Genomic DNA, 24,643 nt, shown 5'->3' with positions numbered 1-24,643 from the left:
AGAGTTTTTCTGGACACTCAAAGCGCTTTACACATTTTTGGGGGGAAATTTCCTCATCCACAACCAGTGTGCAGCATCCACCTGGATGACACGACGGCAGCCATTTTGCGCCAGACCGCACACCACACCCCAGCTGATTGGTGGAGAGGAGACAGAGTGATAAGCCAAATATCATATGGGGATGGTTAGGACGCCATAATGGAGAAAGGCCAGTTGGCAAATTTGGCAAATTTGTACTCTTTTTCGAAGGACATCCTGGGATTTTTACGACCAGAGAGTTAAGACCTTGGTTTAACGTCTCATCCAAAAAACAGCGCTCCCTAAGCAGTATAGAGTCCCATTCACTATACTGGGGCGTTAGGACCCACAAAGACCACAGGTTGAGGGTCCCCTGCTGGCCTCACTAACACCACTTTGAAAGTAACATGCTAACACAGCATAGAAAGTCTCAAATATTTGAAGTAAATCCAAAACAAGATATTTAGCATTCTGTTGTCACATTACATAACATAATTGTTCAAATTTAAACTTTGGTGTGTGAATTCCTTTTTGTTTTGTTGACTGATTTGGCACCTACAGGAATCACCTATTAAATAAATATCGTCACAGATATTTTGAGTATTTATTTCTAAAATGAAAGCGTCAATCTAGTAGGCTAGTCCATATGTAGCCTATAGCACAGTAAACTCATATACAAGCTGGTTTGAAGTAGCTTACAGTGATTCAGTGGCGACGACTCTCTCAGCCAGGCCGTAGAGCGTGTCGGTGGCGGTCAGGATAACCAGCTGACTCAGATGAGGACTGGGAACTTTCTCTTTCCTTTCTTCAGGAGATGCATGAGGACCTGCGTTCTCACCACCAGACTCCTGCAGGACAACAACAGTCATTTACAAGGATCCTGTCTCATTTAAAATAATCATTATTATTATGAGGTACAGTACAATTCAAGCTATTTGTTTTGACGGTCACAATTCTGTTGCCTCTTTGCAAATGTATGGATATGTATTATAACTATTAGGGCTGCACAATATATCGTTTCAGATTGAATATCGAATGTATATGTCTGCAACAGTCATATCGCAGGACATGCATCGTTCCGTAGGGATTATAGTTGATTGACAATAAAGAATACATGAGATTTGTGGAGTCATATAACCATAACAGAGTGAAACTTTATCATTTACATGTGTTTTAAGGGTTTGTGCGAGTGTGACGCATTCGGTCACATAATGAGGTCGAATTGTACTGACTTATTAATACAATGAAAACTAAAGAGTTACTTTACATATCATTACTCAATTGAATACGGGTTGACTGTACAGAAAACTCCAAAGCACTGTTTATTAGACTTTTTTCTTTGCTCTGTTGTAATTATTCTTGCTTGCAGTTTGTTTATTATTTTTTTATACATGATTCACATCCTTACAAAAACACCCCAATCAATCTAAATTAAGGAAACTGCAAAAGTTTGTTGGAGACAATCAAACTAGAGCGATACCAGATGTTTTACAGACACTTTTGATAGCAACAAGTACAAATATTGAATATTTTTTGGGGGGTTTTGATTGTCCCATAGAAAACAAAACTATGTATTATCAGAAAATTCACTGGTTTGTTTTAATTCATATGATTTCCTTCTTATGAACTATGAAAACACAAGATTTTTAACAGGAAAATCTCTCCAAACCGCACCTCTAAATCAACTCCTCGTTGAACGATGATCAAAACACACTTAAAATGTACCAATAAGATGGATACAAATAATGAGATTCCATTGGAAAACACTGTGGATGGCTTAAAGATCACGAATAAACCATATTGTTACATTGTTGTCTCAATTATCTTCACATTTCATTATTCAAAACATCTGTATCAGCATCCCTTTATGACCACAGTCTACCAATCTCCGATGTCTACTTCCAGTAGGATAACGTGAAAGGCGAATTATGTCAGACTGGTTTCTTGAACATGAGAATGAGTTCACTGTAGTCAAATGGCCTCCACAGTCACCAGAACTCAATCCAATAGAGCACCTTTGGGATGTGGTGGAACGGGAGATTCGCATCATGGATGTGCAGCCGACAAATCTGCAGCAACTGCGAGATGCTATCATGTCAATATGAACCAAAATCTCTGCGGAATATTTCCAGTACCTTGTTGAATCTACTGTATGCCACAAGGGAATGAAGCAGTTCTGAAGGCAAAAGGCTGTAAAATATATGGACGTAGTATTTGTCACCCATAGGTTTCTGAACACTGCAAAAGAAGGTACAAGTAGGTGTGGCCAATCATCGCCATTTTGTTCGCCCGTCATCCCACCCACGGCGGAATACCAAACAAGGGCAAAGAGGCGGAGAATGAGCGGAGCTACAGACAGCTACAGACAGACACCTGCTGGCATTTTGCTTGAACCTGGCTTAGACAGACTTTAGGGAGAATGCTTAATACTTTATTACCTGTGACTCGCTTGTGTTCTGACCACATGTGCTTGACTGTGTACAATATCAATACAATGTTTAGCCTAATTATCATCTGATAATTGTAGGACATAATTCCAAAAGGCAACTGAACCAACTGAACCATTAACCAAAACAAAAAACTATGTATATGAGGAGCTCAGCGGCTACAATTAGCCGGAATCAGCTGAGGTGACGAAACAGCGAGCAGCGAGACCTAGCTGTCACTAAAGTGGCCACGCCCTTAATTATGCAGGCTTAATTATGCACCAAAGCCATCTTTTGTACCAAGCTGTAAACATGTTTTTATCAGCTGTAAAAATTGCCATTTTACCATAGAAGAAATCACCTGGACCTCGTGGAGCCAGCCCCCCAAGGCGAGTCGATGAATGGCTAGTTACTTCCGTATTGGCTTCCCGAGGGAGAGAGGGAGGCTGCTGCTTGGTCCAACCCTGTACTAGTAAGGTGTACCTAATAAAGTGGCCGGTGAGTGTGCAGGTATATGCTAATTGTTTTAAATGTTGATCATAAAATCCAGTGAATTGCCTCAAATTGTAATCCTATTACACAAAACCACTTCGCAAATATATTGAAAATTTAGTGACAAGATTTCTTCTTCAAGAAATCTTATTAACCCCAAGCAAGACTTCAACACCATAACATTCACCAAAAAACTAACCGTAATCTACTTCATTATGAAAGATCTGCAGGGACACATTTTAGAAGGAACCAGCTTTCCTTTCCATTTTGCACTATTAAGTCAAATCTACTTTTTATTACCAGAAAGTGGAGAACAACCTCAGAGGTTTAGCGTTACAGTAAAGGAAAGAGCCAATGAGCTGTAAAATGAGACCAAACACATCATAAACACAACCACAAATTGAATTTAATGAGTAACTAATGCTAATGCTTTGGCCAAATGTAAATTAGCACTGTGGTTTTCCATCATTCTGTGCCTGGCGGAGAGGTTTAGTAAGTTGAAACCTCTTTATTTACCATATTCAAGAGTCCTTTTACTCTAAAATAAACCATGACATGACCAAATGACTCACAAATGATGCTGTGTATTTACTCAAATTGAATCTAACTGAAATCCCATTTAGATGGCGCATTAACACAAACAGCACATTATAAAACAGTAATCATTTCATTTAGTCTTCGTTAAAATATAATTCACTCCAAATTAAAAATTCAGTTATCACTTTGCTGGAACCACGTATTTTCTACCTTGATTTATTCTCTGTTGAAAAGCATTTTGTAAACATTGACTCGTGTAATTGAACTTTTTTTGAACAAACTTTTCCTTTCAGATGAACACTTTAATCGAAAACTATAAACTATTTACTAAATATGGGCAAAAGACTTAACAAACAATCTGTGTGGTGTGAAAACAGCCTTTATGACCGTATGGAATCATCTCACAAAACATGAAAATTGGTTTGGGATGTCACAACAGCGCAATGCGATTTGATCTTTGCCATTAATATTCAAAGCCTTATTTCCCAATGTCCTTACACAAACCAATTCAGGTTATATGTGATTATTACTGAAGCGCTGCCTTTGTGGATACGCATCACATCCTACATGAATTAATAATACAGCTTTGTACATGTGTAGACATTTCCCTGCAGATTGCAAAGAGATGCATCCCAGTCTGCAAGCATGGTTTATGTTTAATTACGTTTAATGTATTACATTAATACATTTAACTGTTATTAATGTGGGTGGGAGAAAAAAACATTACATTGATTTTAGAAATCTGAACAGATTAGGAACAGATTCAGATTCAGCCGTAGTCAAGATGAGTTTTTTAAAGGACTTTTTTCACTAATGGAATTTGAATTGAAGAAAAGTAGGAGATAAAAATGCTGTTCTGAAATGTATATTCATCGAAGCAATATTAAAAGAAATGTAGTTTCCACGTAAACATTAAGCTTTATGTCTTACAGATAAACGTTTAATAATTTTAATAAACACTGTAAGCATAAACATTATATTAACGTTTTTTTCAACCATAGAATAAAAGCACAATAACTGCAACTGTTTTCATCCCACAAGTCTAACTTATTATTATTTATTTATTTATTTTTAATTTTTTTTACATACAGCTGAAGTCAGAATTATTACCCTCCTTGGAATTTTTTTTCTCTTTTTAAAATATTTCCCAAATTATGTTTAACAGAGCAAATACATTTTCACAGTATGACTGATAGTATTTTTTCTTCTGGAGAAAGTCTAATTTGTTTTATTTGGGCTAGAATAAAAGCAGTTTTTAATTTTTAAACACCATTTTAAGGTAAATATTATTAGCCCCTTTAAGTTATATTTTTTTTGATAGTCTACAGAACAAACCACTGTTATACAAGAACTTGCCTAATTACCCTAACCTGCCTAGTTAACCTAATTAACCTAGTTAAGCCTTTAAATGTCCCTTTAAGCTGTATAGAAGTGTCCTGAAAAAATATGTAGTCAAATGTTATTTACTCATCATGGCAACGATACAAGACATCAGTTATTAGAGATGAGTTATTAAAACTATTTTGTTTAAAAAACTGTTTAAAAAAATCTGCTCTAAGTTGCACAGAAATTAGGGAAAAAATGAATACGGGGGATAATAATTCTGACTTCAACTGTATATATTTAACATTTTTCCCCATAACACACTCATATTTGGAGTTGAGTTTTATTGATAAACAATTGCATTTTGAAACTTCATAATTTTTAATTTCAAAGTGAACATTTGTGCATAAAAAATGACTTTATTTTTGGTAATATTTATGCTGTTGTGTGTTGTTTTGATTATATATATATATATATATATATATATATATATATATATATATATATATATATATATATATATATATATATATATATATATATATATATATATATATGCATATTACATATATTTAAAGTATTTTGAGCAAGACTTATGACTTAAGACTTACAAAAATACTTACTAAGTACTTTTATTAAACTCCATTCATCCAAAATGTGAAATCAAATTTTTTTCATCTCATAACTCAAACTTGCTTTTTTTTCCGCATTTAATCAATTGTGACTTTGTGACACAATTTTTACATGGAAACTCACAACTGTGATACTTAGTTTTTATTTCTCACTATCCTTACAATTCCAGCAGCTACTGTAGCTCTCTGCACATCTCAGATGATTGCTCACTGAAGCTAAGCAGGGCTGCGTCCGGTTAGTGCCTGGATGGTAGACCACAAGGGAAAGCTAGGTTGCAGCTGGAAGTGGTGTTAGTGGCACCAGCAGGGGGCACTCTGCAGTCTGTTTGGGTCCTAATGCCCCATTGTATTGTTAGGGACTCTATTGATAGGTCCAGTTTTTCGGATGAGACGGTTGTTAAAAATCCCAGGATGTCCTTTGAAAAAGAGTAGGGGTATTATTATTATTATTATTATTATTATTAATTCCAAAATATGATCTTAGAATTGTGTGATTTTAACTGAATTTTGAAATCTAGCGCTTTTAGTTCAAGAAAAGTCCATCATAAATAAAATGTATTATTATTATTATATAAAAACTTGCAGCATAGTAACTCAGTGGTTAGCACTGTCGCCTCACAGCAAGAAGGTTGCTGGTTCAAGTCCCAGCTGGAACAATTGGCATTTCTGTGTGGAGTTTGCGTGTTGACGTGGGTTTCCTCTGGGAGCTCCGGTTTCCCCCACAGCACATTAGATGAACTAAATTGGCCGTAGTGTATGTGTGTGTGTGTGTGTGTAAACGCGAGAGTGTATGGGTGTTTTCCAGTGCTGGGTTATGGCTGGAAGGGCATCTGCTGTGTAAAACACATGCCGGAATAGTTAGCGAGTCATTCCACTGTAGCAATCTCTGATAAGTGTTTTTGCAAAATTACCAAGTGTCAATTTCAATCTGCATGATATAAACTCTGAACTGTCAGAAGTAGTTTTAGAAGAATTAAACATCCATTTTTATTAAAGTCCTTGTGAATCGTATACAGCTTTTACATTTGTTTCTTATAATAAATGCTGTTTCTATAATAAATACTTGTCTTCAAATATGAAAAAAATAACAAAACCTTCTGATTTCATCTCCTGCCCATCAATTTCAGTATGTGCAACCCTCAAATATTGATCATCTGTCTAGTGTAATACACTCTGAAAAATACAATTACATGACCACCATAAGACATTCATACCTTCAATGAGGTCAGAACAAATGTCTTCCAAAAAGCTTACTTATGTTGACAGTTGTGTAATAGAAAGGCTGTCATTATTTATCAATCTGTCCATGAAATGACCTTTACAGGACCATAACCCAGAGCAAGTGCAGGGCTCAACATCTGATCAAATGTGAAACCAAATGCCAACTTAGAGAGACATCTGAAAACTTCTACAGTGCCTAGTAAAATCTTTCGAAGTGTGCGATATTTATTTGCCCATGATAATATTGTAAAGAATATGTGAGTTACAATTGGAGCAAAAAAACAAAGGCAAAACAAACATCTCGAGTCTCAAAGCACTGATAAAATGAAGCCACGAGTCTTTTATTCAAGTTAAGAAAGCAACAAATATCAATTATACCTGAATATCCATTTGTTATTTGTGTTTTATAAGTAATATAATTAAGGAATATAGCAAACACAAGGAAGAGTTGATGTTTTTATGAATGTCATTGTGTGAGTGAAATTAAATATTGATTTTATGCAACTGTTAAGGAAGCACTGTCACATTTTCAATTGCCAACAAAAACACTTTAAATCAAAACTAAAGCAGAGCATTTGTGCATCTCAAAGCAATCAAGTTTCAATTTTGATGCCATGCCAATCAAAGTATTTGCACCAATCACTATATTTCCTCCCTTATCAAAAGAAAAACCCCAGGCAAAAAAATGCAAAAACAAATGAGCCAAGTAAATTCAGCTAATAGAGTGTACAATCCCGGACGAGCCCCCAATTTCATGTTACGCACCGTCTAGGGATGGTGCACAACATGAAAGACAAGACAACGAAAATGAATTCAAAGATTTATTGGGGTTTGAATTCAGGAGCTGACAAGGCCAAAATAACAAATAAAAATACCTTACCTGATCAAAAATAAAAGAAAATAAAGTACAAATTCACTACACTAACTACCTAACATACAAACAGAGGTCAAAAAGTTTTACAAAGAAAATGGCGTCAAACTCCTTACTATCCCAATATATATATATATATATATATATATATATATATATATATATATATATATATATATATATATATATATATATATATATATATATATATATATATACACTATTTACAAACTATTTACAAAACAGGTAACCATATTTAAAGGACAATCCAAAATCAATGTCAGCAGGCAACAAAGGTCAAAGAAGCCAGTGGAAAAAAGTATCATAAACAAAGCAAACACTAAAACAAAAAGTACTCACAAATCTCAATAGATTTAATTTTACAGTTTATTTACAGCAGCTGGGGTGTCGGAAATAAAAGGTAAAATATTGGCCATTAAATTACAGAAATTTACTGTAAAATAACAGAGGAAATTTTCTGCAATTTAATGTCTTTTATTTTACAGTAAATTTCTGTGATTTAGCTGCCGCTATTTTACATTTGTTTTCCAGCACCTCAGCTGTCGGAAATAAATTGTAAAATTAAAAAAATAATGTTTTTTTTATAGTGCAGTTTTATTGAATAGTTTCACAGAATTATTATTTTTTAAATACAAATGAACTGTTTTGGTCTGGTCCACTAAAACCGCCTCACAGTCTTATGTGGCCCGTTGGAAAAACTAATTGCCCACACATAATATAGATATTTTTCCATGACAGATGAGTCCAAACAAATAGCAAAAACACACTCTGTAAAAACTAATGTTTCATTATCATAATTAAAAAATAAATTCTTAAGATAGATTTTTTTTTTGCTTACACCATTTAATCACAGTGGATCTAATTTGTCTTTTGAAAACCACTCATCAGCAGTATAACCTAATAAAAAAGTCTAAACAAATGCTGCAAGCGGCAGAGAAAATTCTGGAGAAAACCCAAATGGAGTCTGCAAAACACCTGATACTTGGGAGACAATTTATCTTCCAGTGAGCCAAAGCACAAAGCCAGAGCTGCTTAAAAACAACAATGTTAATGTCCTGGAGAGGCCAAGTCAGAGTCCAGGTCTCAATCCAGTCGAGAATTTATAGCTGGACAGAAAAAAAAAAATCCAACCTCTAGATTTCCATGAAACCTGTTGAACTTGAGCAGTTCTGCACAAAAGAATGAAGAGAAACTGCAGCGTCCAGATGTGCAGCACTGATCGAGTCCAACAGCAGATTAATACTGCATAAATACTGATATTAAAAAAGAAACATTTCTATTGATCAGGTGCCAAAAATAAATCCTTCCGGGACTGAATGTCTTTTGCTTTTTCTTATCATCATCATCATCATCATCATCATCATCAATGTGCATTCCTAAAACAGAAGCTCTATCCTTTGTCCATGTCTGGAAATAATATAAAAGCTATCAAAATTTCTAGTCACATTGCACTCTTTTTCATCAACGTAACTAGTTTTCAACACAGCCGGTTCCCTGTGGATAGTGAAAATGTTGCAACTGTGAGCAAGCGTGCCTAAAATCTACCAAAAAAAAATGCTCTGATTGGCTTTACTCCTCATTTCGACACAATGAATTCTTCATATAAAAATAAAACTTCTACTTACAGGTCAGTGTTTTCAAGGTGTCTGCTATCTTTAAAATGCATCACTTCTGTCACAGGACTTAAATCGACTATTGTTGAGCTCTATTGATGGGGAACAGAGCTTTATTATCACCAACAATGCGCTACGATAATGTTAATATTAAGTAAACATAAACATATAAGCCCAGTTCTCTCCACTGCATATACACTGCTCAGCATAACTGAATACACCCCATTATGAAAATGAATATTTGTATCTATTTCTCAGGGAATATGGGCAATGTATTTTGGTGCATTTAAACTAAACAGATTTATTAAACAGATATGTTTATTAAAATTATATGTTAGTCCCCAAACATATTTAGAAATAGAAAAATAATACTATTAAATTCAAGCAAAATATTGCAAAAATAAATTACAACCTACAACATTTCAACAAAATTTTTACCTTTTTTTTGTTTCTTTTGATTTTTCCTCTTTTTAAATTTTGCATTTAATATTTGTCTGTATTGTATACATTTAGGTGTACTAGTTTTTGGACCGTTATCTTAAGTTATTTTGTTAGATAAGCTGCAGATTTGGCTTTAGTAATGACTAATCTAATGTAAATGCACATATATAATATTGCATAGCTTCCTACAAAAAAATATGAATTTAAAAGAGATTTGTGTGGGGTGTACTTATATATTATTTCTGTACCTACTACGTTTTGATAAAATAAAATACTGCTCTTATGCTTTTAACTGAATTATCACAGATTTAATTCATCGCAGTTTTTAAAAACACAATCAAATCTGAAGTGTTGGTAATACAATGGAAATCACAATCTATCAAAGATAGTCAATTTATTTTGGTATTTGGCTCCTTATATAGAGTTCCTGATGATATTTGAGCTCAGTGTTGTGACAACAAACAAACAAACAAATCAATAAATAAACAAATAAATAAATTAATTAATTAATTAATTTAAAAATATATAAATAAATAAGTAATAGAATATGACAATAGGAACTTTATATGCTTTGGGAAAATATATAAAAACATTGTGTATTTCTGAGTGTGGTTTATACAGGTGAGTGGGCTTGACAAACCACCTGTAAAAACACTCCTCTCTACATGCACTGGACACTTTTCAATAAGGTCAATAAGGTAAATGATCTTACCGGTGAATATATCACAAATCATGTTGCAGTACTTATGCTGTATCCATTTCTTAGAGAATATAGGCAATGTATTTTGGTGCATTTAAACAAAACAGATTTATTAAACAGATATATTTATTAAAATAATATTTTAGCTAACAAACTTATTTAAAAATAGAAAGATAATACAATTAAATTCAAGCAAAATATTGCAAAAATAAATGACAACCTACAAATTCTTAACAAAATCTTTCCTTTTTTTTGCTTCTCTTGATTTTTCCTCTTTTTAAATTTTGTATTTAATATTTGTCTATAACATATAAATTTGGCTGTACTAGTTTTTAGACCGTTATCGTAAGTTGTTTTGTTAGATAAGCTCCAGATTTGGCTTTAGTACTGACAAATCTAATGTATATGCACAAATATATAAATAAATATAAATTTAAAAGATAGATTTTTGAGGGGTGTACTTATGATTACTGTACCTATTAAGTGTTGATAAAATAAAATATAAATTTATTTTGGTATTTGGCTCCTTATATAGACTTCCTGGTGAAATTTGAACTCAGTGTTGACAACAAATAAACAAATCAATAAATAAACAAATAAGTAATTAATAATAGGATACTTTATATGCTTTGGGACAATATATAAAAACATTGTCTATTTCTGAATGTGCTTCATACAGGTAAGTGGGCTTGACAAACCACCTGTAAAAATACTCATCTCTATATGCACTGGACACTTTTCTTAAACTCCATTCAACAAGAAGTCGATAAGGTAAAAAACGTTTACTAGTAAATATACCACAAATCGTGTTGCAATACTTATGCTGTGTTCACATCAGATGCGGCACGCGCAAATAAATCATGCTATTCGCGCGTAAATAGTCAGTGTGAGTTTACTCGCTTCATTCGCATGTGAAATTGACTGCACAATAGACATGGACTCACGTCATGGGCGGGGCGTGACTTTAGTTTTGTTGCTAAATGGCTAGCATGGATTTGACTGAGAGAGAATCTGTGCTTTAAGTGCTTTGGGAAGGCTGAAAAACAGCGTAGATTCGTTTGGCGCAGTGTCTGAGTCCACTAGATCCTTTTAGAGGTGCACCCAGCTCTGTGAGTTCATCAACTCCTGCAGAAACTGTATCTGGATGATGGAGGCTTTCAGCGGTGCTTACAAAAATCCAAGCCCAGATTGATGGGCTTTTGTCAGGTGCTGTCAGGAGGATTTCACCCTAGGACACTAACACTAACACTAACGTCATAATCACGCCTCATAGCAAACTCTTGTTTGGTTAACATGACACAAATGTCTGCTAAATTTCAGATTTTTTAACTCAAGTGAATCACATGTTAAGCATGTCAAACATGCAAAATGCTCAATTTGCACAGCTTCATTTATGCAAATCGAATCATTCGTACCGCCTCATTTGCGCGAATTGTGCTAAAGGGATGTCTATTTGCATCTTTGCATTGGCTTAACATGTATATCTGTTATGCTTACCGCTTCATCCGCATCTGGTGTGAATAAACCATTACGTTTTCAACCCTAAATACAGTGCTCAGCATTTATAATATTTCTAAATATGTTTGGTGGCTTAAATATAATTTTAATATATCTGTTTAATAAATCTGTTTTGTTTAAATGCACCAAAATGCACTGCCAATATTCACTAAGAAGTGGACAGAAATATTAATTGAGCTGAGCACTGTACCTTTTTTTTTGCACAATATATGGCACCGTATAATTTCTATTTTACATAAAGTGCAGTCTTTTTTAGGTTATTTGTATAGTTAATTATTTATTGGATTGTATAGTTGGATTACTGCTCCATTATGTTAGTCATGTATAAGTTTAAAATTGCTCTTAGACACAATGTTGTGTTTATATTTATGATTATGTTTAGTTATGTAGCACCATGTTCCTACAAGACATGACATTTCGTTCCACTTTATGTCCACACATGTTGCAGAATGACAATGAAGCTCAACTTGACTTGAAGATTACAATGAATGTAATGAATAAAATATGATTCTTATATTGTAATCAAGTCCCTTGTATTTGAACATATTCCCATATATATTTCTCTCTCTTTTTTTTTAAAGCTTCCTAGTGATATGTAATACACTTAAATGTTAACTGTTAATAAAACCAAATATAAAACGCATGAAAGTTTAAATAAATAAAAATATTTCACAGCAATCTTAAAATAGCTGGGTTAATCCAGCATAATGTTGTGTAAGATAACTGTAAATAAAAACTTTTAATTATTTAATTGTAAATAAAATATATTAAATTGCATATTTTATAGTGTTTACTAGATGACATTGGATAATTGTTTTATTTCAGTTTATAAATACACTCTGAGGAAGGCATTGTGCTGAAACAATTGTTTTTAAAAAGTGTGAATCATTACCTTTTTGAGTTGATAAATATACTCAAAAAATATCTCTCTTTACCTCTAAATTCAATCCAATTCAATTGATTTAAAATAAATATATTAAAAATATGCAGTATATATATACTGCTGCTTGTATATACTTATTACTTATTCAAAATAAGCTGAAAACAACCCAATTCTTGAGATTTTTTTGAGACCAACTTAATTGTTTTATGTTCGATCCAATTAAATTTGTCAAAATCCAATTCCAAAATGCAAACTTATCTTAATTGATTCATGGTGGGAGATTGATGTTTTTTATCTTTAAAATAACACAACTTGCTTTAGTTTTAGTGTTTGTTTTAGCTATAATAACCCAGTTACTCCCCAATGCATGATTCAGACCATCCTGATGTTACAAAGTTCTTCTGACGCATGATGTGATGGTGATTCATCAATAACAATGACCGTCAGCTTCGTTAAAACAAAAACCTTTTGGTTCTCCACGGTAGGTTCACGTCTTACATGTGCTCTGTGATATGTTAACCTTCAAAACAACTCAAATAATCCTACTGCAAATTCCTAGTGTTTTTTTTTTTTCTCATTCTTTCTTTATTTTTCTGCAGGCACGCGAGAGACGCTGAAGCCAGCTGGAAGATCAAAGATTCAGCTTTTTTGGCAAGCAGACTAAATGATGTTTGGTTTAAGCCAAACACATCAGACACATGCCAGCCCTACTGTGATGGCAGTGCCACGCTGAGAGTATGTGAAGGTTGAGTGCTGGGATCAAAAATACACTGGTAAAAATATCCGTAATTTAGCAATTTTTAGTATTTTGTGTTTCATGTTTTTATTTATTTTTTCATTTATGCTTTTGAATTGTATTATGAGACCTTGATCTTTCTTCCAACAACCTTTAACCCTTAAAAAAGTTTGAAAAATTGACTTCTATGAATAGTTTTAATAGTTTAAAGTGACATATTTTCTGGGTTGCTGTTGTATATTATTGTGCTTGGGATGCTCCGATCGATTGAAGCATCGGAATTGAATTGAAATTATTGAATTCAATAAACATTATTTATCAAAATGAGATGTAGCAAAAAACTCTAATGTACATGACTAATGAGAAAAAAGCCATTGTAATGGCAACACAAGGCATAAAAAGTAAAATGTCATGCAGGGAATTCTGGGAAAGTCAATTTCGAGTTATTAACAGTATATATTAAGGAAACTGAAGGCGGATTTATTCTTGTGCATCGACTGATCGGCGTGACCCATGGTGCCTGCCTTGTGTGTAGCCGTGCATTTATACTTCTGCATGCTGTTAGTGTTGCTCTGCAATTTCACTTCTGAAACAGTAGCTGGCAGTAGGTTATTTTTGTCTGTTTTGAGTTTCTTTAAGGGTGTTTTGTTTTTCTGAGTGCTACCTAAATGTCTAAGTAGTTAAAATTAACTCTTTCAGAGGCAGGAACCGTTGGACGTGCAACAACAAGGTAAATCCTTAATCATAAGGTAAACACAAAACAACAGTTCCCATCTGGAGCTCCTTCACGGCACTCGACACTTGTAAACACTCACTCTAACGAATTTGCGCAGCTCTCGGCCCCACCCACACTGGTCACAGCTACCAAGCCGACAAATCACAGAGTTTGTACTACGCATTGTTGGATGTGTAGTTGAATTTTTTTAAAGAGGTGTGCGTCAGCGTCTGCGTCACAGTGAGAGGTATGCGACTGGACCATAAGTGTGCGCTTGACACAGAAGTATAAATTGAAATTGAAATGAAATTACAGTCATGTTTTACAATTAAAGCAGTCAAGGACACTGAAATTAATGACAAAAAGTCAAGAATTTTTTTTTTGTTGTTGATTTAATTTATTTTAATAAGTTAATCAGGTTTCAACATTTTTTAAAAGTTTGATTTAACTAAAAAACTAAGTCAGCAAGAATTTTTTTATAGTGTAATTGTAACCCCGCCGGTCCCACACCAGCCAACCCGCTCCGAGCTGGTAGCAAACTGGCGACCTTCCGCATGGAAGACGGTTGCTCTACCAAGGAGGCTAAAGACCATGACCTCTAGCGTCTGTCGCTAGAGCAACTTTAGAGGTCAGAGGAGTGAAGTTTACCTGCACAGCACTTACTAGCTGGCCTCCGTTACACTTACCCCCCTAAACCTCACTCCCATCCGGGTCACGGCACCAATGTAACCCCTGTCGGCCCTACACCACCCAACCCGCTCCGAGCTGGGATCAAACCAGCAACTTTCTGCATGGAAGTCTGTTGCTCTAACAAGGAAGCTAATGACCATGGCCTCTAGCGTCTGTCGCTAGAGCACCTTCAGAGGTCAGTGGAGTGAGGTTTACATGCAAAGCACTTACTAGCTGGCCTCCGTTACACTCACCCCCCTAAACCTCACTCCCTTCCGGGTCACGGCACCAATGTAACCCCTGCCGGCCCTACACCACCCAACCCGCTCCGAGCTGGGATCAAACCAGCGACTTTCTGCATGGAAGTCTTTTGCTCAAACAAGGAAGCTAATGACCATGGCCTCTAGCGTCTGTCGCTAGAGCACCTTCAGAGGTCAGTGGAGTGAGGTTTACATGCAAAGCACTTACTGGGTGGCCTCCGTTACACTCAACCCCCTAAACCTCACTCCCTTCCGGGTCAGGTCACCAATGTAACCCCGCCGGTCCTATGCCACCCAACCCACTCCGAGCTGGTATCGAACAGGTAACCTTCAGCATGGGAGTCGGTTGCTCTACCAAGAAGGCTAAAGATCATGGCCTCTAACATCTGTCCCTAGAGCAACTTTAGAGGTCAGAGGAGTGAGGTCTACCTGCACAGCACTTACTAGCTGGCCTCCGTTACACTTACCCCCCTAAACCTTACTCCCATCCGGGTCACGGCACCAATGTAACCCCGCCAGTCCTACGCCACCCAACCCGCTCTGAGCTGGTATCGAACTGGTGACCTTCCACATGGGAGTCGTTGCTCTACCAAGGAGGCTAAAGACCATGGCCTCTAGCATTACACAATAAAAATTTACAGTTTATTATGTTTTCAATTAAGTGATCTGATCAGTTCAATAATTAAGAACACTTTTTGTATTGTGTATTCCTTAAGTCTGTAGACCAAAACAGTTGTCATACTCCTCCCTTTAAAATCACAGTGGATACATAAATACATGTAAATGCGGCCATACACTTATGTAAACCTTTAGGGTATTCTGAATATGTGATGAGTAAACAAAAAGCGAAGGAATACGAAGGAATAAATGCATTGAACAATTGCTGGATGGTGTCCGCGGTTAATGTTATCCATCGAGATCCAGTATAATGAGGTTAAGATTAACATTCTGTTCCTGTTAGAATAAACATGAAAGAGGATAATGGGATTACCAGGCTTAATACCATGAATAAAATGGAGATTAAAGATTAATAAATTCCCTTTGAATTCTACCGTCAAAACTTCTCTCAAGACACAGACTTAAATTAACAAACATGCACAGTTTCAGCTGTAAAATATCCGAGGTGTTGTGCTGACAATGACCCGCAGGATAAACAGCTCTGTGAGGAAGATTTAAAAAAGTAGTAAACATCCCTAATGAGTGTTTAGAAATGAACAGTCGATTCTGAGAAATTATGGTTAGGGGTTAAATTAGAATTCTGTAGGTGTACACTACCCGACAAAAGTCTTGTCGTTGATCCCAGTTGTAATAACACCTTTATTGGTGTGTATATTCTAGCAAAAACAAGATTGCAATAACTAAACAAGCTGCAAACGTACCATACACTTCATGATTGTCAAATTAAAATGAGGCTGATATAAAATTTCATGCCCTTGAAATTTAAAACACAAAGTTTCCTCACTTCTGGAGGAGTCACGCACGAGCAAATACGAGGATCTGAAAATGTATGAGTCTTAAAATAAAGCTGCATTACAATACATTTGGCAGATGGGCCTGCATACAAATGCTCATTATCTGCATATGAATATAACTTCGGTGGCTTTCGTGCTTCATTCCTCTTTGAGTCTGAGCATTGACTCGCGAAATATGCTTTCACGACTAATCATGATTTATGAATGACACGATGATAAAGAAGACCACCGCCAAAATGACGTGTCAAACTGTAGGGGGCAATTTAAATCACATTAATTATAGAGTAAGAAATTGGAAGTCACAAGTCTTAGAGAAATAAAGCCTCATGCTGATAAAACGAATCATCTGTCAGGGAAAGTCTCGTCACACCATGCTGCTTTCTCTCTGCGAACTCGTCTTTTTAAATGAAAGCAGACACGACAACACCGGCAGTCCCTTAACACCTATAGTCATTTTAGCTTCATCTTTAAATCATAACCTTTAAAAAAAGGCATGACAGAAAGCACATCCCCCATCTGCTGATTTTATAATAAGAGTGCATCTGCTTGTTTTCTGCTAAAGACCAAAGACACAACAAGGGATATGAAATCCGTCTGCGAAACAACAGTGTGTGTCTTATCATACATTCCTTTTAGTGAGAGCATTCGAGGGGAATACAGTGCATCAGGAAAGTATTCATAGCGCTTTACTTTTTCCACATTTGTTTACGTTACAGCCTTATTCCAAAATGGATTGCATTCATTTATTTCCTCAACATTCTACACACAATACCCCATAATGACAATGTGAAAAAAAGAGTTTTTGAAAGTGTTGCAAATTATTAAAAATAAAAAAATCTGAAAAATCACATGTAAATCAGTATTTACAGCCTTTGCTGTGAAGCTCTAAATTGAGCTCAGGTACATTCGGTTTCAACTGATCATTCTTGAGATGTTTCAGCAGCTTCATTGGAGTTCACCTGCAGTAAATTCAGTTGATTAGACATGATTTGAAAAGACATACACCTGTCTATATAAGGTCCCAGGGTTGACAGTGCATGTCAAAGCACAAACCAAGCATGAAGACAAAGGAATCATCTGTAGACCTCTGAGACAGGATTGTCTTAAGGCACGGGGCTGGGGAAGGTTACAGAAAGATTTCTGCTGCTCTGAAAGTGCCAATGAGCACAGTGGCCTCCATCATCCGTAAGTGGAAGATGTTTGAAACCACCAGGACTCTTCCTAGGGCTGGCCGACCATCTAAGCTGAGTGATCGAGGGAGAAGGGCCTTAGTCAGGGAGGTGATCAATTACCCAATGGTCAATCTGTCTGAGCTCCAGCATTCTTCTGTGGAGAAAGGAGAACCTTACAGAAGGACAACCATCTGTGCAGCAATCCACCAATCAGGCCTCTATTGTAGAGTGGCCAGATGGAAGCCACTCCCCGCCTGGATTTTGCCAAAAGCATCTGAAAGACTCTCAGCTCATACGAAACAAAATTCTCTGATCTGATGAGACTAAAATTGAACTCTTTAGAGTGAAATCCAGGTGTTACGTTTGGAGACAACCAGGCACCGCTCATCACCAGGCTAATTCCATCCCTACAGTGCAGCATGGTGGCAGCAGCATTATGCTGTGCAAATGTTTTCAGCAGCAGGAACTGGCAGACTTGACATGAAAGAGGGAAAAATGACATCCTGAATGAAAACCTGCTTCAGAGTGCTCTTGAAGTCAGACTGGGGCGACGGTTTATCTTCCAGACTGTCTGCTTAATATCTGCTGATACTGCTTCTTCACCAGACATTTAACTGAATATAAGAAACTTTGTAAGTACATGTCAACTTACACTAACCCTAACCTTAACCTAACGGTCTACTTATAATCTATGAGAATTAGTTGGAATTAGATGCAATGTAACTGAAATTCAACAAACAGACCATCAAAATTAAGTGATACCTAAAACCCTTTACCATTTCGATTGGGGGTGCAGCGGCTGATATTTAAATGTTTTTGTTATGTTGCATGACTTTTGGTGCAGACAAATTGCTTGTGACTGGGACACCTAGACTCCCAGTTCGTTAAAAGCACAACCTTTGTAAGGAAAACTAGCAGGTGAATCCTACTGTGATATATCACCTCATCTATCAGTGTGATTTACAGCGCTCCATGCTTCAGAACTGTCTTCTCATGAGCCCTTACCATGATCCAAAATATAAAAGGCAAAAAATTCCATCAAACAAATATTCAAAGAAAAAAATCAATACCTCATCTCGAGACAGAGTCTTATCTTGAATTTAGCTTCGCTGCAAAATAAACTAAAGGCAGTGCTATTTCCAGAGCTCAGACTTTGGCTTTATTAAAAATGAAAGGAAGTGTGTGTGTGTGTGTGTGTGTGTGTGTGTGTGTGTGTGTAAGAGAGAGAGAGAGAGAGAGAGAGAGAGAGAGAGATAATACTGATAACACACTGCAGAAATATCTGAGCATTCGCTATAGACTCGAAATGCTTAAATCTAATCTGCTTCTAGAAAGTGAACAAAAGTCCAAGAGTGAGAACGGTGAGGCAAAAAAATAATCCATTTTCCTGTGAACACTGCTGAATTTAATTACAAAACCCTCGCTGCTGAATATGAGCGGACCAAGATGTAATGAGTTGCTCAGTCTTTTCATCTCATTGTGCAAAATAACTGCATGAACAAAGTAAAAAAAAGCACAGTAAGAAACTGTTTTTCCCACAATTACAATTATTAAATAAGCAGGGTTCAAAAGTCAACTTTAAGCACTTTCCAGGTGCATTTGCTCCTTACAAGTGTAGCAAATTGTATATTTACAACTAAACGTATTCATACTTCATCACATTATAGCAGATGCTGCTTAGTATTGTACAGTACAGTACACTAAAACAATTTAAATGCCATGTTTACATTTACATGAAGTCATTTAGCAGATGCTTTTGTCCAAAGTGACTACTGAGGAGTCATTCAGCGATTCAACAAGAAAAGACAACAGACGTAATATGTGCTAACAAAGCAACTGTTAGTGCTCTGAGAATTAATCACTAAACTAATGAGGGGAGAGTGTTTTTTGTTTTTTTTAGAGAGAAAAGAGTGTTTCTACAGGTGGTTTGTCAGGCCCACTCACCTTTGCGAAGCACACTTCGTAAATGCACAATGAGATATGGAGTGATTGTACGAATGTGTCTGGAGCAAATGTGCAAAACTGGGGCAAGCGTCGCTTAAAATGACAAAGGGGTGAAAGTGTGTTTTCTACAGGTGGTTTGTCAAGCCCACTCACTGGCCACTTTATTAGGTACACCTTACTAGTACCGGGTTGGACCCCCTTTTGTCTTCAGAACTGTCTTAATCCTTTATGGCATAGATTCAACAAGGTACTGGACATATTACTTAGATATTGGTCCATATCAATATGATAGCATCACGCAGTTGCTGCAGATGAACAGTGAACAGTGAACTCATTGTCATGTTCAAGAAATCAGACTGAGATTATTCACACTTACTACATGGCGTGTTGTCCTGCTGGAAGTAGCCATCAGAAGATTGGTACACTGTGGTCATAAAGGGATGGACATGGTCAGCAACAATCCTCAGGTAGGCTGTGGTGTTGACACAATGCTCAATTGGTTCTAATGGGCCCAAAGTGTGTCAAGAAAATATCCCCCACACCATTACACCACCACCACCAGCCTGAACCATTATTGAAAGGCAGGATGAATCCATGCTTTCATGGTGTTGATGCCAAATTCTGACCCATCCATCTAAATGTCCCAGCAGAAATTGAGACTCGTCAGTCCGGCAACTTTTTTCAATTATTATTATTAACGTTAATAATTAATGTTATTGTCCAATTTTGTTGAGCCTGTGTGAATTGTAGCCTCAGTTTCCCATTCGTAACTGATAGTAGTGGCACCCACATGGTTGTTTGTGAAAATCCCAGTAGACCAGCAGTTTCTGAAATACTCAGACCAGCACATCTGGCAACAACCATGCCACGTTCAAAGTTCACTTAAATCACCTTTCTTTACCATCCTGATGCCCGGTTTGAACTGCGGGAGATCATCTTGACCATGTCTACATGCCTAAATGCATTGAGTTGCTGCCATGTATATTTATAAAGACAAATCGCTCTACAGGCAAGTGTGCAGAATAAGTCATTATCCAACATCTAAGAACTTTTCAAATCTTAAAAACATTAGATTCAAATTCAACAAGCATTTTCAGCAACTTCCAGAACTCTTAATAAAATCTTATGAAGACACTAAAGTCTTTAATAAAACTGAACTCAACGTATTTGCAATCATATTCAAATGAGGCAATGCCTAATTACAATCTGCTGCATTTAAAATGGTTATGCTCAATCATTTATTAGTGATCAACCGAAAGCCAACTGCTGACCCAAACACGCTCGCAATATTTCACATGCAGCACAGAGATTTAATTGACACACACTTCATCAAGCGCTAAACTAAATGATCACGCAACATACATATTCAATCCAGCATTATGCGAAAGCTCAAAGCGTCGGGCGTTTGACAATAACATTTTTAAATATTGATTGACAAACCTGATGAGGGATTATAGGCAACAATTAATGTGCACCAAAACAGATGGAATCTCTTGACGCGGGACAATCTGATCACATTTCCATATGCATTTGTGCCCATTAAGCCTCTAAACTGGACTTTTGGGACAGTGTAGAAATATGATTTCCCCCTTGATGCTTATGTTTATTCACTAAGATATATTCACTAATTAAGAGTAAAAACACATCCCACACTGTAAAAATATCAGTAATTGTTGAGCTTATAGTTTTATTTTCATTTATTTATGCTTTTGAATTTGATTATGCAGCATTGATATTTAAAAAACATGGTTTTTATTGATATTTTTAATATTGTGAAGCGCTATATTGTCAGGGTGGCACAATGGCTCAGTGGTTAGCGCTGTAGCTTCACAGCAAGAAGGTTGCTGGTTCAAATCCTGGCTGACTCAGTTGGCATTTCTGTGTGGAGTTTGCACGTTCTCCCTGTGATGGTGTGGGTTTTCAGGTGCTCCGGTTTCCCCCACAGTCCAAAGACATTCTCTATAGGTGAATTGAATAAACTAAATTGAAAAAGAGTATGAGAGTGTGTGTGAATTCATTGGGCGTTCTGGAGGCAGGGTTTGCGTGTGTATGGGTGTTTCCAAGTACTGGGTTGCAGCTGGAAGGGTATCCGCTGTGTAAAACATATGCTGGAATAGTTGGCGGTTCATTCCACTGTGGCGATCGCTGATAAGGAATTAAGCCGAAGGAAAATGAATGAATGAATGACAGATATATTGTGTGTACTGTTGTTGTAAATTACAGTACACTGTAAAAATATGCTGTTCGCTAAAATTAAGTTAAACAAATTTAACTTTATATATCATTTTAACTAGCATCAAGCTGACTTGGGACATAAAGTTAAAATTTAACTCTTAAAATTTTTTTTTAACCTGATAACTTTCTTAATTAAATTAAAGTAACACAAAACCATAAGTTCATTCATTCATTCATTCATTCATTCATTTTCTTGTCGGCTTAGTCCCTTTATTTATCCGGGGTCGCCATAGTGGAATGAACCGCCAACTTAGCTGCAACCCATTTCTGGGAATCATCCACACACACATTCACACACACACACACACACATACACTACGGACAATTTCGCCTACCTAATTCACCTGTACCGCATGTCTTTGGACTGTGGGGGAAACTGGAGCACCCAGAGGAAACCCACGCGAAGGCAGGGAGAACATGCAAACTCCACACAGAAACGCCAACTGAGCTGAGATTCAAACCAGCGACCTTCTTGCTGTGAGGCGACAGCACAACCTACTGCGCCACTGCCTCGCCTAAAACCATAAGTTGCCATGACTTTTTATAATGTTATTTGTGTACCTTTTCCATTATTTCATGAGTTCACACTTGATGATTGATTCTAAAGCTTGTTTGGCATGCTGTCCCAGGAGAGAGCCCTGAGCTCATAAGATCCTCGAGGGCGGGGCTCTCTCCCGTTTGCAAGGCGAGAGGGGAGTTTAAGCTCAGGTAGATCTCGAGAACTCCCCTGCTGTAGTAGCTAATGAACAGATAGTGATTGCTCTTAAGAGATGACTGCTTACTAGGAGCATGTCTATGGTGCCAATTTGGATCAATCAATTAAGTTGCATGTTTTTGGACGGTGAGCACGGGGAGAACATATAAACTCCGCACAGAAACATCCACTGGCTTGGTCAGGACTAGAACCAGTGACAATCTTGCTGTGAGGTAACAGTGCTAACCACTGGGCCACCGTGCCAACCATCTAGGAAAGGAGGAGTAGTAAGGGTGGGAAGGGAGGATTGTTCAAAATGAAGATGGCTGTTATATGGAACTTAGGGTACTTATAGTGGCTTAGGAATCGTCTGATTGGTGAATCACAAATTGAATAATGCGGGACCGGCTGCAAGCAATCATAAGCATGTGATCCTCTCGAAATTATTTTATAAATAAACTTCACTTTACGGACTTAATTCTCACGTCATATACAATATATTTGAGTTCTGAATAAGCCAAATACGCTCAACCCACCTGTTTACTGTAGTAAAAACCACTTTCTATTTTCTATTGCATTTTTTGTTTTCATGTAATAAATAAACTGACACTTTTCTAATTAAATGACACACTTATAAATATATATTTTCAAACTTACAGGCTAATTTACATATTTCACGATCTGAATGATACTAAAAAAATAAGAAGTACTTAATTTAATACTAGACAACACTTGATGTATCCATCTTTGTCAGTGACAGTGAAAACGAGTACATTCTCTAAGTGGTTCTGCCACTGTGTTTAATCCTTTCTGTGCAAGACTGTATGATATAGTTAATGCCACACGAACTGTAAGGTGTTTAATATTGGTAGTTCATTTTGAAATAAAAATAGCTAAATATTTGTTAAGAGTTACATTTTTTGCTGGAGAAAACAGATGTGCTGATAAGGGGAACGCTGAGAAAACCTGACTGACATTTGGATACAGGTAATACAAGGTTATCTATATCAAAGAACTGCAAATAAGCAGATATTATAACAATTTATTAATAATCACACATCTTGTTCTCTCGCTGTCCACAGCTGTGGTTTGCTGATCGAATGAAAAACAAAAGACAGGGAGGACCCGAATTCTGTCGCCGTATTCTTATCAAATTTAAACAGGACTGAGGCGATAGTTTAGCATACAGTTTATGAGCTAATCGCAAAAGTTTTATGGGGTCTGAGTAGAAATACAGCCCCCCTAAAACAGGCCTAGCAACGCCCATGTCTTCATGCATAGTATGTTTTGTGAATAGGAGAAAAAAATGTATAACTGTACGAATTATGCTGTAATGTTTAAATAATTTTAGTTAAACAAATGTGAAGGTCATGTGACTATAAGGAAGAACCAGAGAAGAACGGAGCGATCTCCTGAGTTTGTTCTTCCGAGGTAACTTGGCATAGACGGTCTTCACAAGAACGCAAGTCTGTTCTTGGCGTTCTTGGAATTGGGAAACAGCCGCTGTGTTCTACTGGCAATTGAGTGATTTCTTGTAACTTCGTAGAGCATGTAAATACATGTCAGTCAAACAGAGCACAACACAACAGAAAGAGCTCATAATATTAGTTATTTGTTTAAACAAACCAGTCACTGTAGCTAAAAGTAAAGATTAATCAGCCTGATAGCATGAAATACAGTAAGCTTACCTTTATTGTTAAAGTTTACATTTTGCAGTTATAACTTTTATTCTCAGAATTACTAAATATAAGTATAATATAGTTATTACTAAATATAATATAAATATTCCTAAATAATTGAAAATGAAGTTTTCTCAGAACCATTTCTTTCAATTGTGTTTATACCTTGAAGTTCTAACTTTATTTCCTTAGGATTACAAAATATCTTTAAAAATTGAAAGATGCAATTTTATAACTTAAGCTTTATTTTATTTTATAACTTAAGCTTATAAAATGTGTATGTTTTTAAAAAGGCCGAAAGTGCCCAAAGTATAAAACACGGTTCTACAATCAAAAGAGAGAGAACGAGTAGTTCACATCTAACCAGTGTA

General features: G+C 36.2%; 1 protein-coding gene and 1 long non-coding RNA gene across 25 annotated transcripts in view; one reads left to right on the top strand and one right to left on the bottom strand.

Moving 5' to 3' along the window:
- The window catches only part of vps50 (VPS50 EARP/GARPII complex subunit), a 305,358-nt gene that overhangs the window by 47,074 nt on the left and 233,641 nt on the right, over positions 1-24,643 (bottom strand). For all 24 annotated transcript variants that reach the window (XR_015515668.2, XR_015515667.2, XR_015515669.2 and 21 more), the window contains 1 exon segment: positions 718-866. Coding sequence is in view for 4 of the 24 variants with exons in the window: in NM_001365104.2 (NP_001352033.1) it covers positions 718-866 (149 nt within the window). In the remaining 20 variants the exon portion in view is untranslated.
- Positions 8,374-12,773, top strand: LOC148679830 (uncharacterized). The gene is made up of 4 exons (XR_015945488.1): positions 8,374-9,491; positions 10,442-10,810; positions 11,228-11,809; positions 11,855-12,773. It is a non-coding gene; the product is annotated as an uncharacterized LOC148679830 (long non-coding RNA).

This window comes from Danio rerio, chromosome 19, assembly GCF_052040795.2.
Source record: "Danio rerio strain M-AB ecotype USA chromosome 19, GRCz13ab, whole genome shotgun sequence".
In the NCBI taxonomy this organism is placed as follows: Eukaryota; Metazoa; Chordata; class Actinopteri; order Cypriniformes; family Danionidae; genus Danio; species Danio rerio.
Note: the sequence above shows the minus strand (reverse complement) of the source record. Positions and strands in the feature narration are given on the sequence as shown.